The 17179-nt window shown below is 39.5% G+C and overlaps 1 protein-coding gene across 2 annotated transcripts in view; it reads right to left on the reverse strand.

Annotated features, from left to right (window-relative positions):
• The window catches only part of STK39 (serine/threonine kinase 39), a 148727-nt gene that overhangs the window by 60403 nt on the left and 71145 nt on the right, over positions 1-17179 (reverse strand). For both annotated transcript variants that reach the window (XM_081935186.1, XM_081935187.1), the window contains exons 6-10: positions 6990-7099; positions 6057-6158; positions 4423-4556; positions 291-339; positions 124-189 (exon numbers count right to left, since the gene is read on the reverse strand). In XM_081935186.1, coding sequence (XP_081791312.1) covers positions 124-189; positions 291-339; positions 4423-4556; positions 6057-6158; positions 6990-7099 — 461 coding nt within the window. The remainder of the gene's footprint in view (positions 1-123; positions 190-290; positions 340-4422; positions 4557-6056; positions 6159-6989; positions 7100-17179) is intronic.

Raw genomic sequence — 17179 nt, forward strand, 5'->3', positions numbered from 1 at the left:
CATCAAAGACTATCTGTAGTTATGCGCAGCGACCATCAGTAATATAACTGCGACTTTATTATGCATTAATTTTCAAAAAAGGGAAAAAAAACAACAGTTGAAAGCAATTACAAGGAACCTTACCTTTTTTGCCCTCTGTCCTATATCGGGTGTTTTCGTAAGTAGTTTTTCAATCAAGTATTCTCTAGTCTGTAAAGGTCAAGATTGTTATAATTAAGTCTAGCTCCAAGAAGCAGAAGCATTCATATTGATCTCAAATCAGGATTTACTTGCTGAATTAAATCTTTTACCTTTGCTTTTTGGAAGAATTTGCATTTTAAAAGTTCTGCTGCAGTAGGCCTAAAAGACAGATTTTAAAAAGGCAATTTAGAATATCATTCCAACATTGTCTTGATGGACCAGGACTATTACATGTTATTTAGAAAATTCATCATTCAACATCCAGTGAAAAGAATTAAGAACATATATTTGATTCCAATATCCTATGTTTTCATTTTTAAAAAAAAGATAATTACACTTTATATATAAGATCAAAATGATGAAAATGCCAGTTTTAAAAACATGTGTTTACTAATATTGCTATTCATATTAAAAAGTTGTTTTAAACAATTTCTTACAACCTATGTCAACTGTTCCCAGAAGCCCTGGTAGTGCAGTTAAAATGCTATATTGCAGTCAAACTCTGCCCACAGCCTGGAATTCGATCTTGATGATGCTCAAGGTTGACTCAGGATTCCATCCGTCCGAAGTGGGAAAAATGAGGACCCAGATTACATTGTAAACTGCCCAGAGAGTGCTGTAAAGTTCCATGGGGCCGCATGTACTGTAAGCTTAACTGATATTGCTATGTAAACTTATTTCTTTGAGAAAAATTCATATTTTGTCATAAATGTAAATCCAATCTACTGTTTTATGTGGGAAGATTGTTTTAAAAAGAAACTAAATGAAGCATCTCCCAACCTATTTACAGACAGTAAAACTCTCAGTTTAAGAAACTTCATTTAATAAATTTCAGATGCAAATTGATAAATTTTTCACTCCAACTGTCACTCTAAAACAACGGACAATCAGTAGCATCAAAAGCAGCCAAGAGGAGGCAATCTGATTTACATTTAAGGTATTTATCTGATTTTTATCCCACCTATATTGTTTTTCATAAAGAATTGGAGGTTGAAAATATAGTTAATACTCCTTCCTCCTATTTCTCCTATAACAATCACTCTGTGAGGGTTGACACAGTTGCATAAGTTGTATAAATGTGTCATTATACCAATAATTTAAATCACCATGAATATCATGTTTGTTGTTGTTAGTCGTGAAGTCGTGTCCGACCCATTGCAACCCCATGGATAATGTTCCTCCAGGCCTTCCTGTCCTCTACCATCCTCTGGAGTCCATTTAAGCTCACGCCTACTGCTTCAGTGACTCCATCCAGCCACCTCATTCTCTGTCATCCCCTTCTTCTTTTGCCCTCAATCTTTCCCAGAATATCATACCTTTGGATTTAATAGACATTTAGAAGAAACAGATCTGAATTAGATCATTAATCAAAGATTTACTGAAATGTAATGATATTCAGTTAGCAACCGAATCAATATCTCTAATAAATCCATTAAATCCATAAATCCAAATAACTTGTCCCTCCTATTCGGTATCCCACTCCAGCTGTGCTATACAGACTTAGGAAACTCCTTCATTGGAGTTTGGAGAGGCAGGTTTATTGCTATAAATGGTGAAAGAAAAAACCCAGATTTAGAATAAGTTTGTTTATGCAGTTTCAGAATTAGCCCAACTTGTGACGTGAAGAAAATGCTTATCTCATTTTGAGAATGATTAAGTTCTTATTCTGTCTAGAAATCATCTGTATCAAATAGGTAACTTGTCTATTAGCATAACAACAATTCTGGTTCTGAAAATAGCATCGGAAACAGTGTAGACCAATACATTGGCTCATCATTGCTAAATGACAGCATGAAATATCTGACACGAGCATGAAATACGTAGGAGCAGAAATCCCCAATCATCAGCATCTCTCTTGAGCTCTTTAAGTAAGACTTCAACATAGCTACCCAGAAGCGGGTGGAAGAGGTGGACTAACTCTATTACATAGGTAACTGAAAAATGTTTGTAAATCCTAAAAAATAATAAAATATTATTTTAAGCATTAATAAGCACCAATACATTATATTTTATATTTCTTGGCGAAAACAGGATCAAACTTCTTATCCAAGAATTATTTTCAACCCAACTTCATTTTTAACATAAAGCATTTAGAACCTCTGTTCGACTAGATTGCCGATTCTAAAAAAAAAAAAAATCAGCTTAATTTTGATCAGCCTTCAGCAATTCCACCATCTAGTGGCTAGAAACATTCTCAGCAACCCCATAATGATGGAATTATTTATACAGCTACAAGATAATGTCAATTTCTTCTTAATTGGGAGATATGGGTGGGAGAGCGAGAGAGAGAAAGGACGGGGAAGATAAAGCATTATCTAGGACTCTGATGCTGTTAATAGTCTGAAAGAAAACGTTTCACACCCTTCAATAAGTGATGGTCTTTCTGATACTTAAAATAGAACTCACTTTACTTGGCCATCTTAGCAGAATAATGAATACAATGCTTTTGAATTTAAAATAAAGAATAGCAGATTTGTCAACATTAACAGGCTACAATAAAATAAAAATGGTTAGGATTATAGTGTTTATAGTTTTTTCCCCCCTTATGCTATTTTTTAATCCTATGCTGCAATAAGGAGCCATTGGTGCAGTTGACATCTTAACAAACACAGGTTCTCTAGAGCATTTCAGGCTGAAGTACCGAGAACATTTTATCTTTGGCCAAGTGGTAGACCTTTCCTTAATGCTTGGGCCCCAGGGATGTAGAGTTAATGAGACAGAGCGAAAGGCAAATGGTTTAGAAATAAGTTTACAAAGGATCTCCAGAGTCGAACAAAAGAAAATCAGTTTACCAAAAAATGTACATGTAGCTTATACACTTAGAACATATGTAACACAAGAGGAAATCTATTCAGTTTATGAATGAATAAATTCAGGAAATTTATTCAGTTCTGCCAGAGAACCGTTACTTAAAAAGGATATTTGTCTTATTATTATTTTTGCTTGACATGCAGCACTGCTTTTCTATCTTTAAATATATTATTCCAGAGACACAGTGATGTCCAATAAAGTTGAGTTCAGAAATAAACTGCCCCAAATGAAAGAGGCAAATCTTACACGTCCATCCTCCATATTATTTTCCTATAGCATAGATTGTGGTAAAATACCTTTTTTCCATTTTCCATACTCTTTATCATCTGCCTATTTTTCTGGCAATTCTAGATGCCTTTGATAATCTAATGTGGTTTCTGAGGTGTTGTTATCCAGCACCTGGTGGCAACTGAAAAAAGGATGATGGGAAGCTACCTCCATTGTTAGCTTCATCGTTACCTCTCCTTAAAATGGTAAGTAAATTGAGTATTTTGAAAATAGGGAAGGAATGATTTTTGAAGAGAGTGGACATGTGAGGTAGACTTTTCTTAATCATCTCCCCAAGAACGAAATATTACAGAAATATACATAATTACGGAGACCCCCTGGGTCAGTGGTGGAGAACCTATGGCACGGGTGCCAGAGGAGGCACACAGAGCCCTCTCTGTGGGCACGTGCATTGTCGCCCCAGTTGTTTTGGGTGTCTGCAACGCATGCACGCGTGCCTCCCACCAGCTTGCTGGTCTTGAGGTCTCTGCCACGCATGCGCCCACGCCTTGCAGTTTGGGTGGGGCGTGCACTTTGGACACTCAGTGCCTAAAAGGTTCGCCATCACTGCTCTGGGTTAAAGAGTATTTCTCTAATAATGAACTCATTAGTACCTCCGTTAAACACAGGGAAAACACGAGGAGTTATTGATCACTTCACTTCAGACTCTGAGTTAGAGTGAGTGATAAACTCATTGTGTGATGTTCTAAATCACAGGTGTCAAACTTGCGTCGTGTTGCAGTCACATGACGTTTTCCCCCTTTGCAGAGCTGGGGTGGGTGTGGCCCGCGCATGATCCACCCAGCCCGCCGGCTGCCAGTTTGACACTCCTGTTCTAAATGATTGTTGGCTTTTTTGGAACTTTTGATCATGTTTCGTTTTTTATTGTATTTTTACTCTGTATTATATTGAGTTTCCAAAGCCATAACGCGTTGGAGCAAGCTATACATTTCATAAATACAATAAATATAAAATAAGTATGTCCAATCATGTCACTCAGAAAAAGCAAGGGTCACGCAATCGGATGGACGTCTTGATCTCTCTATACTTAAGTAGAAAAGAATCTATACTTTATTATTTAAAATATTTATTATTTAAAACTGTATCCTCATTTAAATGCTTTGCCTCCCTTTCTTACATCTCTCCTTTTTAAAAACACCATACCTTTTAGAAGGGTCTTTTTGAAGACACAAGGAAATTAGTTTTCTAAAGGACTTGCCATATTTCTTGGTCATTTCTTTGTCTTCTACTCCTGTTTCCAGGGTTGGAGGGTCGTTCTGCAAGGTCAACATTAATACCTATTTAAATTAAAAAAATTAAAAAAATTAGGAGAGTAGTCTTGGCCAAATCAACAATGATTTAAATAACACCAAATTACAGTATTATGTAAAGAAAGCTAGACAACAATTGCAACGCATACATAATAAAGTAGAAACACAAATAAATACTCCTGACTCTGAACTACCATACCACTTTACAGAATATATTCCAATCCGTTTGAAACTAGGCATGAAGGCCTAAATATAAATGACAATTTCAGAAATCTAAAATAACCCTGAAGATTTAGAGAGTGTTGGGACTAGAAAGTCTCAATTTTCAAGCGGCCACCAGAACGTGGATTATGGCATTAATCAACATCTTTCCTCCCGGTCCACCTCAGATTTTTGAAGGAAAAACAAGGAGAGATATTCATCATCCGGAGATCCTGGACAAGACAAGTACTCACTAAGAAATAACAATTTTGCAACCTTTAATATCATGGAGTAGGAAAGATCTACAGGTAATCCTGGACTTACGACTGGTGAAAGTTACAATGGAGCCCCTAAAAGTTACTTAGGAACCAGTTTCAAAAGTTACATCATCTGCTACTGTAAAATTCCCATTCCCTCCCCACCCCACTAATCTACTTTCTAGCTCTGTTCTCCAGTGCAGGGCAACAGAAGAAGAACCTGCCGATCAGATGGGACTCGGGAGGCAGCAAATAGATGGGGGTGGAGCCAGCCAGAGGTGGTATTTTCCGGTTCTCTGAACTACTCAAAATTTCCGCTACTGGTTCACCAGAACCAGTCAGAACTGGCTGGATACCACCTCTGATAAGCATGTAGTACCCAGAAATACAGGTAGTCCTCGACTTATGATCACAACTGAGCCCAAATTTATGTAACTAAGCGAGACAGTTGTTAAGTTGGTTTTGTCCCATTTTACCACATTTCTTGCCACATTTGTTAAGTGAATCAGTGCATTTGCCAAGTTAGTAATCCGGTTGTTAAGTGAATCTGCCTTCCGCATTGACTTTGCTTGTCAGAAGGTCGCAAAAAGTGATCACATGACCTCGGGACACTGCAGTCCTCATGGATATGAACCAGTGGCCAAGTGTCTCAATTTTGATCACATGATCATGGGGATGCTGCAAGGGTTCAGTGAAGAATGGCCTTGTGACCATTGTAACGTCAAATGGTCACTAAACACATTGTTGTAAGTTGAAGGCTACCTGTGCCATCGTTTTTAAAATCACAAAGGGAGGCAGCAAAAGAAAACACTGTCTAAAAAGATCACCGGGATGGAGACAAATGGAGAAAAAAAGTCGGAGCGGTGAGATGGCAGGGAATCAACATCTTTCAACCCTTGATAGCTTATATCTGGGAGGAAGGCATCGATAACAGGGTCCTCAGCCATGTCCCAGCTACGATGAGGTCAGCATACACTTCTGATGCACATCTTGTACAAGCTCTAGATCCAAATGTGAAAAGTTAGTCACGCAACTTTAGATTTCATGCTTATTTTCCAGCTAGGCTTACTTTCATTGGAGGGTATTTGTGGTAAGGTGCTGCTCCTGTGGCTAATTCAATGGCTGTTATTCCAAAGCTCCAGATGTCAGCCTTGAAGTCATAGCCTCTGACCTATCAAAGGGAAGCGTAAATCAGAAAAGTTAATTTAGCAAGGGTATATTACATCAGTATATGACATAATAGGGCAGCGTGATGGCTTGACGTGATGGGCTTCTCCAGCAGTCTGGGTTCAGGACCCAAGTGCAACGTGACGGGGTGAGCTCCCATCCTCGCCTCAGCTCCCGCCAACCTAAAAGTTTGAAAGCATGCAAATATAAGTAGATACATAAGTAACACTTTTGTGGGAAGGTAACAGCGCTCCGTGATGTCATGCTGGCCACATGACCACAGGAATTTCTTCAGACAACATTGGCTCAATGGCCTTAAAACCGAGTTAAGCACCGCCCCCTAGAGTCGGCAATGACTAGCGGTGTCAACCCTGAAGCGAACCTGGCTTAGGCCATCTTTGAGGCTTCATGGTTGCCACAAGGCAGAGGGAGAGAAAGGGAGGGGGGATTTGATATCTTGGCTTTTGCCATCAAAATAAAAAGTTTTCTTGTGGGAACCAAGGTCATTCCAACAAAGGCTGGGAAGAGGAGGAGTGGAGTAACTTGGCAACCTGCCAGCACCACCATTGGAAAATGTGACCAATGTGACCTGGGGGGGAAAGGGGGGACTTTCACTTTTTAATTAGGTGAAAACCATAGGAACTTTCAGAGTCGGTTTTCACCAGATCTGTGCCAGTATGATGTACCCCAATAAATTGTTCTTTGAGGAAACCGCCTGCCTCTGCGTTCTGCTTTCAATGGGTGCATTACTTGGAATGCTGACAAGTGGAGTAAAATCCACAGGGACTCCCTTATCTTTTATTTATATCACATAGTAAACATCTAGGTCTTATACCTGTTCCATGACTTCAGGAGCCATCCAACACGGAGTGCCAACAAAGGTCTTTCTTACTTTGTTACGGGTTACATCACCTCCTGTGGCTAAAAATGCACTAACTCCAAAGTCTAGGAAGAGAAAACACAGACATTCTTTTAGCATTCAATTCACTTATTAAACTCAGATTCTAAATGTGAAACTCCTGTTTTAAGTTATGGAGCTTCAGTATGAGACTTCTATTTAAATGAAGCGGTTAATTTAATGTTTTCTCAATAGGTAAAATGTTATGTGGGTTTTAGAAATGAGACATCTCCTCCATCTATGAATCATGTCTGTCAACATTTTTAGTCTCCTTCATAGCACCATAAAATCCATACAGAGACCAAACAAGAAACCTGTTTGTTTCACGCTACCGTTTCCCCTACACTAAGTTCAGAATGTAAAGATGCTATTATTAGATCTGCACCAAAATTCTAGCAGGGTAGCACAAATCCCCCCCCCCCCAAAAAAAACCTGACATCTATTTCTGCTTCAAAAGTCTTATGAAGACATAAGATCAGAGGGAAAATGTGAACAGCCATGCAAGGCTTCAAAGGGGTGGGGGGAAACCTGATTAAAGGGTCAAATGTTGCAGGGGAAGTGTAGCAATGGTGTGTGCACAAATCAAGAGACATCTAAAAGTGTAACAGGATCACATCTTAGTATGGGATTCTGGGCTAGATGGAATATGTTATAGTAGAGAACTAGGTGGCTTTAGGAATGGAAGGAAATGGGTCGCAAGACATGGGAGCAAGAAGTAGATTCCTACTATCAGGCAAAAATTGCCAATGGCAAGAGGTTCTTATAATGCAGAGAACATTTGTGCACACACTTGTATATAGGACTCCCTATACTAGTGATGGCGAACCTTTTAGGCACCAAGTGCCTAAACAGGAATGTGTGCGTGCTGGAGCACCAGAACGCTGGCCGGCACAAGCATGCCTGGTTTTTTTTTGCCATTTTTCAGGCCTTTTTAAGGGCCAAAACCAGCCTGGAAATGGCTTATTCTTTTTGTAAACACATCTCGATTCTAAAGCTATGGATTGCTGGTTGCCCATCATTGCTAGAAGATTGTTTAGGAAGACTTGCCTCCTAGAAGAAGGTAGACAGCGCTATGTATGGTTCATATACATGGGCAATGCTAAAAGAAGATCAAGTCATGTATTTATAAGAAAGCAGGCATTCACTTGATGACAAAACACCAAATGCAGTATAAATCAGATACATGTAGAGATGAATGCCCAAGAGCTGTGGTGGCAGCAGTGGTTAGAATGCAGTACTGCAGACTACTTCGGCTGCCTGCAGTTTGGCAGTTCGAGTCTCGCCAGGCTCAAGGTTGACTCAGCCTTCCATCCTTCTGTGGTGGGGACCCAGATTGTTGGGGGGCAATATGCGCTGTAACCCGGCTGTATTTACAGGCCTAAATGCTATTGCTATTCAGGCTGCAGATCTACAAGCAAACTTACTGTTTATTACCTATTTACTTATTTCTTTTTGCTCTACTTTTTGAAAATGCAGTAAAGGCCATTTCAAGATATGTGGTGCTAATTTGTGTTTCACATTATATACTTCTTTTATGGGATTCCCTAATGCTTTGTAAACATGACATTACCTCTGAAGTAGGCTGGACCTTTCGCTAGTCCAAACTACAGGTGAAAGCTTACCAACTGGTAAGGATGGGGCAGGATATTATGACCACAAGGTATTATAAGAGCTGCGGTGGTGCAGTGGTTAGAGTGCAGTACTGCAGGCTACTTCTAGTGACTGCCGGCTGCCTGCAATTTGGCAGTTCAAATCTGACTAGGTTCAAGGTTGACTCAGTCTTCTATCCTTCCGAGGTGGGTAAAAGAGATTGCTGGGGGCAATAGTCTGATTCTGTAAACCGCTTAGGGAGGGCTGTAAAGCACTGTGAAGCAGTATATAAGTCTAAGTGCTACTGCTATTCTCTTAACTGCCTGTGTGGGTTCAAGCCCAGGTCTTGGCGTTTTATTAATCCCTGTATGTTTTGGTGTCTGAGATTGATTTCTTTGGCTACCTTTGGAGATGCAGTCCTTCTCTATTGAAATAGGAAGGTGATCTTGCATTTTTGTCCTATTTGTGAACTACTTGAAAACAGCGAGCTGGATTCAACAGCTTCATCTAACAAGGTTCTTATATTCTTCTTTAAATAATTTAACTGTAAGTACAGAACATCTGCACCCATCTTGAAATCCTATAGCACTCCTATGTTCAGACAATTTTTTTTTAAAGCATCCCAAAATACACAATTCAAATTACTTATTTTAAACAGGGCGATACCTGCAGTGAATAGAATTTTACAACTCTTTGCTGTGAGCCAATCCATAGGAGTTATGCCCATCAATATGCATCCCAGTCTTAAACTTGTAAGGAAGTAAAAAAGTGTTTTTTCTTAGCATGTGTTCCCCCCCCCCCCAAAATAAAACAACACCACAGGAACTATTGGAAGTTAGTAATGCTTATATAATATTCAGAAACAATCACTTCTTAATAACTCAATGTGATACTGAAAGAGGAGGTTTCTCCTTTCCATTCTATATTAATGTGCAATTTAATTCTCTTTAGTCTCAACATTTTGGACAACACAACAAAAGTCATAAATCTAAGTGCTAGTCTACATTTATTCCAGCATTTATTTCTAGCTTGCAATGATACCATTCATAAGTTAAAATATCATTATCAATTACATATCAAAAAAGAGAAAGAAAAATAAAGAGAAGTTCTTTTTCAGTAGCAACCTAGGACTATAATGCTAAAGGATAGACTAATTTATACCTAGTTTTTCTCCAATTCTTAGCTCCTAGGTTGACTTCAAAGTACTATTTCAAGCTTTTGATCATGAGTCCTCAAACAGTATCAGCCATTATAGCCAGGATTCTCAGACTGTCTAATGCTCTTACAATCTGAGCTACAAGATGTGTCCCTGAAACATTTAAAGCTGCTTTCCCATTGGTTTCAGCTATACATTCATGCCCTCTTAGCAGCATTTTAAAGGTTGTGAAGATGTAGAGCCCAGCTACAGCTACAAGTAAATGCACAATCACTTACCTACATTGCGAAATGATATAGTCCCAACTGTTCATATTTAACAATATTAAACCCATTAGATCACGGGTGTTAAAACTCGTGACGTTATGCTGCCGTCACATGATGTATCGTGACTTCTTTCCCTTCGCTGGGATGGATGTGGCCTGCGTGTGACGCATCTGGCTCACAGGGTGTGCCAGTTTGACGCCCTTGCATTAAATACTGATGTAAATTATTTTTTGTGTGGGGAAAAACTTATTTTTTTTTAACAACAAAGGATAATTAGAAGACTGACAACGCTATAGAGCACTGCACACCAGAACAACTAGACACAATAACAGTTTTTTCCCCAAACGCCATCACTCTGCTAAACAAATAATTCCCTCAACACTGTCAAACTATTTACTGAGTCTGCATTACTATTACTATTAATCTTCTCATCGTTCCTATCACCCATCTCCTCCCACTTATGACTGCATGACTGTAACTTTGTTGTATCCTTACGATTTATATTGATATTGTTTCCTTGTATGATATGATTGCTTATTTGTACCCGATGACTATCGTTAAGTGTTTTACCTTATGATTCGTGATGAATGTATCTTTTCTTTTATGTGCACTGAGAGCATATGCACCAAAGACAAATTCCTTGTGTGGCCAATTGCACTTGGCCAATAAAGAATAAAGAATTCTAATTTAAAATGTCTGCAAACATTTTCAATTATGTGGCCAATATTTTTGATTTCACTGTCCCCTGAAAGGGTCTTGGGGGATCTCCAGGGATCCTCACACCACAGTTTAAAGAAAAACCGAGCCAAATATGCAAACCCCTGGAAAGATGAGCAACCCTGCTGTCAGGAAACACAACTCACTTTCAGTGAATGCAGTATCTTTATCAGGGCCTGTTTCTGTTCAGTCACCTCCAATTAAATCCCTCTGTTATACAATCCCTTCCACTTTGTAACTTGGAACAAAACTATAGCGATGTATATACTCACATTCTGTTTTGAAAAGAAAGGCCCTCATTATATAACAGAGTTAAAGGTTTAACAAAAATTATTTGTCAGGTGCAAACCGGTAATTTTGAAAGAGGAGAATGAAGACCACTTGATAGCTCTGTTAGAAATATCTTTCCTTAAACTGTCAATCACTATTCTGGTGGAGACGTTATCATTACTAATTCAACATTGGCCAAACGGTATTTTTATTTGAGCTTTATTTTCCAATAAAAAAATAAATTGCCAGAATTTGCAATTGTTACAGGATACATGCACAGCATGCTGTAAACCTAAGTAATAAGGCACTGTACATGCCTCGATGGGCAAAGCAATAAAAATATTCTTAATATATCAGCAGGATTTTCTCTGTTCTTCTTTCTACCTTCAACCAAAATAATGGTTCTTTTTGGATCTTTATATCAAGGCTTGTCTAGGCCAGCTTGTTGCAATGATTAAGGCATCAGGCTAGAAACAGGGAGATGGTGAGTTCTAGACCTGACTTAGGCACAAACCATCTGGGTGACCTTGGGTCAGTCCCTCTCTCTCAGCCTTAGGAAGACGACGATGGCAAACAACTTATGGAAATCCTTGCCAAGAAAACTGCAGGGACCTGTCCAGGCAGTCATCAGGAGCCAACATTGCCTCAAAGGCTAAATTAGCTCATTGAAGCCGAAATTTCCATTGTCGCCAGTGCCGCCATATTGATTGTCACAAACCATTTTATTTTTATTTAATTACATTGCCTCATGTCCATTCCTTCCAACAATGTGTATATATATGACATCCAATGAACTCAAATCCTGTTACACATGGTTGTGCTATAATCAATCTGTTAATATTGAAGAGGCAGTAAGATTTAATTTGTTCAGTTACAACACATTTATTTATTTGTTACATTTTTATGTTGCCCATCTCACTGACATAGCAACTCCAGGCAGCTTGTAATGTAATAAAATTTTTAAAAGATAACGTGAGGCAATTAAAGTTAGGAAAGTTAAATAAATCAGCTAAAAACCAAGATTTTAATTTTAATTTTATTAAATTTATAGACCGCCCCCTCTCCCCAGAGGGACTGGATGACCTGGATGACCTGGAGATGGGCATCTTCTCCCCCCAATGTAACATTCCCCTGTCGGGGGCATAGGCCAGTTAGAAGAGCCAGTTTTTTTAATCTCCTCCAGAAGGCCTGCAATGTGGAGGCAGAGCTCATTTCCAGTGGGAAAATATTCCAGAAGGGAGTCACAGCAGACTGGACTCTGCCAGCCAAAAGCCTTTTTAGTAGGCCTCTTCCACTGGAACAAGAGGGGCGGGCTAGTCCCATCGGGGAAAGACAACACCTCAGAAACCCTGGACCCATGCCATATAGCAGAGTTCCCCAACTTTTCCAGCTTTGTGGACTGGCTTTGGGGCGGGGGGGGGGGGGGGAAGAATGCGAGAGGCTGGAAAGCACATGTGGCTCAATGCGAGAGGCGGGAAAGCCTGCTGCTCACACAAATGGAGCATGTGCACCCGTTTCCCCCTGCTTGGCCAAGTGGGGATGCGTGCACACCGGCACTCACCTGACTCTTCCAGTGCTGAAGGGCTCAAGTTCTAGTAGTGGACTGTGGCCCAGGGATCCCTGCTGCAAAGGGCTTCAAAGATAATGACCAACACCTTGAATTGAACCCAGAAGCAAACTTGCTACCAGCTTATCTCACATAACAGCGATATCATATGTACCACTCAAGGGTCTACAGGACTGTCTGTGCCCCTACATTCAGTATAGTTGTAGCTTCCAAATATTCTTCAAGGGTAGCCCTAAATAAAAAGCATTGCAGTAATCCAACCATGAGATGGCCAGAGCATGGCTGACTGCCCAAAGGGCCTCGTGATCCAGAAAAAGCGCACAACAGGTGCACACCACAAAGTTGTACAAAGGCTTCCCTAGCTATGACTGCTACAACCATTCTTCTACGAAGAGTCATGAGGCTAGCTGAACCTGCAGATTCCACAAAGAATGTGGCTGCATGTCTCCCAACATTAAATAAAGCCATCCTTTTGGAAACTATCCAGATTTCTACCTCACCCGAACCTTGCCGTAGTTACCAACTTCACAAAAAGCCAAAATGTTAAAATGAATTTTATGGTTCAGTGCCTCGGTTGACTGAACTATTAAAAATATGGTTTCCTGTTTTCTATGAAATGGGAAGTTAAGATTAATTAAAAGCTTCCCCCAACATGTCAGAAATGCAGACAAAACCCTCATATTCATATTATAGTTGAAGCAGAAATATTTACTGTACAAACCAAGAGAATGAATAAAAATACCATTAAGCATTTGAGGTCAGTCAACTCTGTGAGAGAAAATAAGATGATAGAAATAGGGGGGGTGGGGTTGACATACCATTTTAGCTTTAAAAAAATTAAAAAGGAATTACTCCTTGATTATAGCAGCATACAAATATGAGAAATAACTACAACTTTGGTTTGGTACATATTAAGCTGTCATGTGATTTGTACCGTTTCCCTGAAAATAAGACCTCCCTGGATAATAAGCCCAATCGGGCTTTTGGGTGCATGCGCTAAAATAGGCCCTCTCCTGAAAATAAGCCTTCCCCAAAAATATTGCAACACAGCAGCAGCCATGAGGTGACCACACTCTCCGCCTCCTGCATCTCAAAAATAATAACACTTCCCCAAAAATAAGATCAAGCGCTTATTTCGGGGGTCAAAAGAAAATAAGACCTTGTCTTATTTTTGAAGAAACACAGTACTGTTTTCGTTAACAAATTGTGAATGTTTACCCATTATGGTTTATGATTATTTCTTAATCATAACAGGCCATTGTGGCTTGTCTAACAAAGAATCCTGAACTGAATGGTGACAAAACGTTATGGTGAACTAGGCAGCCATTGAGCTGATGGCACAAGTCCGAACTACAAGCTTCAGGTCATTAAGATTGTAATTAGTGTCTTAGTATCAGGAGAATTTTGTGATGGTTTCAAGTCAGGAATTGCAATGCTGGTACACTGATTTTTATTGTTCCAGAATTAAAACTCAGCAACTTGCCAAAGTCTTTAATACTTTATCACTTTTACAAAGCAACTTAGGCTATGTAATGCATTATTTAAACAAACCACAGAATGAAGACTATTTAAATTTGAATTCTTTGCCAAGGTGCCAAGTCTGCACTTTCTTTTTGCTAAGAAAAAAGGGTTTCATAGACTTTGTGATACTGTGGCTCTTTAAAATACTCCAATGAATTTGTGTGGTATCCTCTCCATGAATTAAACTATTGCCTTCACTGGCTGAAATAAACAGACCTCTCACTTTTAATAATTGATTTCTAATCTATAGAATCCATAGAGCTTTATAAAATAAAATAAAAATATTTCATTGGAAACAGTCAAAAGAAACCCAGTATAATGAGTAGGATTCACAGCATAATACAGAAGATTCTCAAAGTGAATATAACAATAAAACCAGAAACTTTTCTTTTGGGTTAAATGGAAAGAGTTATACAGCAGTGATGGCTAACCTTTTTCTAAAAATGTACCAAAATTTTGTGTGTGCATGATATTCCGTGCATGTGCACGCATGCCCACCTACCTGCGCATGCGACACCCCTCCCACGCATGCACGCGGGACCCCCACGCGCATGCACGCAACACCACCATCCCCCACCATGCGAGGGAAAGTTTTTGCCCTCCGGAGGGCGAAAATGGCCTCCCTCGACCCTCCGGAAGGCCGAAAATCAGCTGGCTGAAGGCTGAGAGTTGCCATGCTGGCAAATATGGCTCCATGTGCCACCTGTGGCACACGTGCCATAGGTTTGCCATCATGGTTATACAGTATATGCTGACAACTGCAGGATCGCTTTATTAAAAAAAAAAAAAAAGGAAGGATATTTTGTTTCTCACAATGGATGAATGGCTGTAAAAGTTCGAGTTAGCAGAAATGGCTAAATTGACTGCTTTGATTAAAGAAAAAACACAATTACTATTGTTCTACTTTGGAAACCACTTCTGGACTTTGTGCTTGAGGTAGAAAAAATGAAACTTTGATTTTGGGTTTTACCAATTAGGTAGGTTTGTTGTTATAGAAATGGCTAGTTTATACTATCATGTAAAGGTAAAAAGTGGAGTATTATTTTATTTTCCTGCACCAAAAGGAGTTGGAAGCCATTGCCTCGTCTTCCCCCCCCCCCCCCCGTCGCTACATTTTTTGCTCTCTTCTCCCTCCCCTCTTTTCCTACCATTTTCTTTCGTATTTTTATATTGTATGTTATAAACTAATTTTTAAAAAAGAAATCCTGTATAATTTAAAAACACATTTTAATGTAAGCAGGAGATTATATATTATATTGCATTGTATCGTATTGTATTGCATTATATTATGCAATTTATGTTGCATAAGCTTAGATTTGGGGTTTCGTTTTCGAAGACAGTCATTTTCATTCATGGAATTTCCTGGCCTTAAATTAACTTCCCTTAAAACATTGCCGACTGCAGCATGTACCATTGCTTTAAGCTGCTTTATTTTTCTCTCTCCCAGCATAGATGCGCTGTGTGATTTGCAGCTCTCACCCATTCTCCCTTCTCTGCTGTTGCATTTACCTCTGCAGATTGAATGTCAGATCTAATTAAGTAGTAAGGCTCTTGTGCTTTTTATATGAATTTTTTTTATGCCTCCAGGTCAGTGTTGACTCCCGGAGACAGCCTGGACTAGTCCCTGCAGTTTTCTTAGCAAGATTTTCAGGCGTGATTTGTCACTGTCTTCTTCTTCCTATAACTCATTGACTGAGCCAAGTAACTGATCCAACTTTGTGCCTAAGGCGGGACTAGAACTCCCAGCCTCCCAGTTTCCAAACTGATGCCTTAATGACTCTTTCTTGTGCATGATTACTCTGCCAAAAAGTACAAGTGGGTTCCATTCCATCCAAGGCTCTGGAACCTCATGTTGCGACATATATCAAAACAGGTAAGCCTGCTCAGAAACCAGGAGGAGAAGGCACAATTCTTTATCTGTTGTCCTGCAACCCATAAGTGGAGAAATGGAATTCTAGAATGCAAATCAGCAGCCATACTGAATTAATTCGGAAGAGCCCTTCTTCAAGTAATTTATCAAAGGAGAAAAAGTTGAACTGCCAACAGGGTGGATTTGATTTAAATCAAGTCAATTTAGATCACGATTTAAATCACTAGTAAAAAGACTTGATTTAAATCAACTTGATTTAAATCATAATTTTGAAAAAGCAATTGTCATCTCTGTCCTACAGCAGCTTTTCCTCTGACCCGCTGTTGACTCACCAACAGTCCCATTATGACAGGATGGCTGGTGATGTGACAGTGATACAAGGTGAGAGACGTGGCAGATAGCAGGTGAGTGGATGCCCGCTAACAGGCACTGCCATGATGGATCTGAAATGACAGGTGCTCTTTAAATGTAAGGACTCATTCTTGCTGGTAGTTAGAATCTGCAATATTATTATTTGCAAACAAAATGAAGGTTTCCTATTTAGCTTGCAGAGCTTGGATTCATTGAATGAGTTTACCAAAACTGTAAATATTGCAGAATATACAGTCTCATGGCTACATAACTAAGCTCCATTTCATGCTTAATAAACTACATTATTTATGTATCTTAAATAGAAAACCACGGCATTTTTCGGAGTATAAGACGCACCAAGATTTTGAAGAGGCAAATCAAAAAAAAAATGTTTTTTGCACTCTGCAGACCTCCCAAAAATGGCCCATTTTTCGCGAAAATGGGCCTGTTTTTTTTTTTTTTCAAAAAAAGGGCATGAATAACCTTTAGGGGGCTTGTAGAGTGCTCCTGGGGGAGTGGGGATGCAAAAATGAGCAAAAACCGGCCCATTTTTTGCAAAAACAGGCCCATTTTTTGTCAAAAAAAGGGCATGCATACCCTTTAGAAGGCTTATAGAGTGCTCCTGGTGGCTGGGGGCAGGGGAAAAATTGAGCAAAAAACGGTCTGTTTCTGCCCTCCCAGCACCCAGGAGCACTCTGAAAGCCTCCTAAAGTCTATGCACGGCCATTTTGGTGAAGGAGGCATGGTTGCGGGAGGCAAAAAATGCTGTATTCAGTGTATAAGATGGACCCAGATTTTCATCCTCTTTTTTGAGAGAAA

The sequence above is a fragment of the Natrix helvetica genome, assembly GCF_964273705.1.
Source record: "Natrix helvetica genome assembly, chromosome: 1".
Taxonomy (NCBI): Eukaryota; Metazoa; Chordata; class Lepidosauria; order Squamata; family Natricidae; genus Natrix; species Natrix helvetica.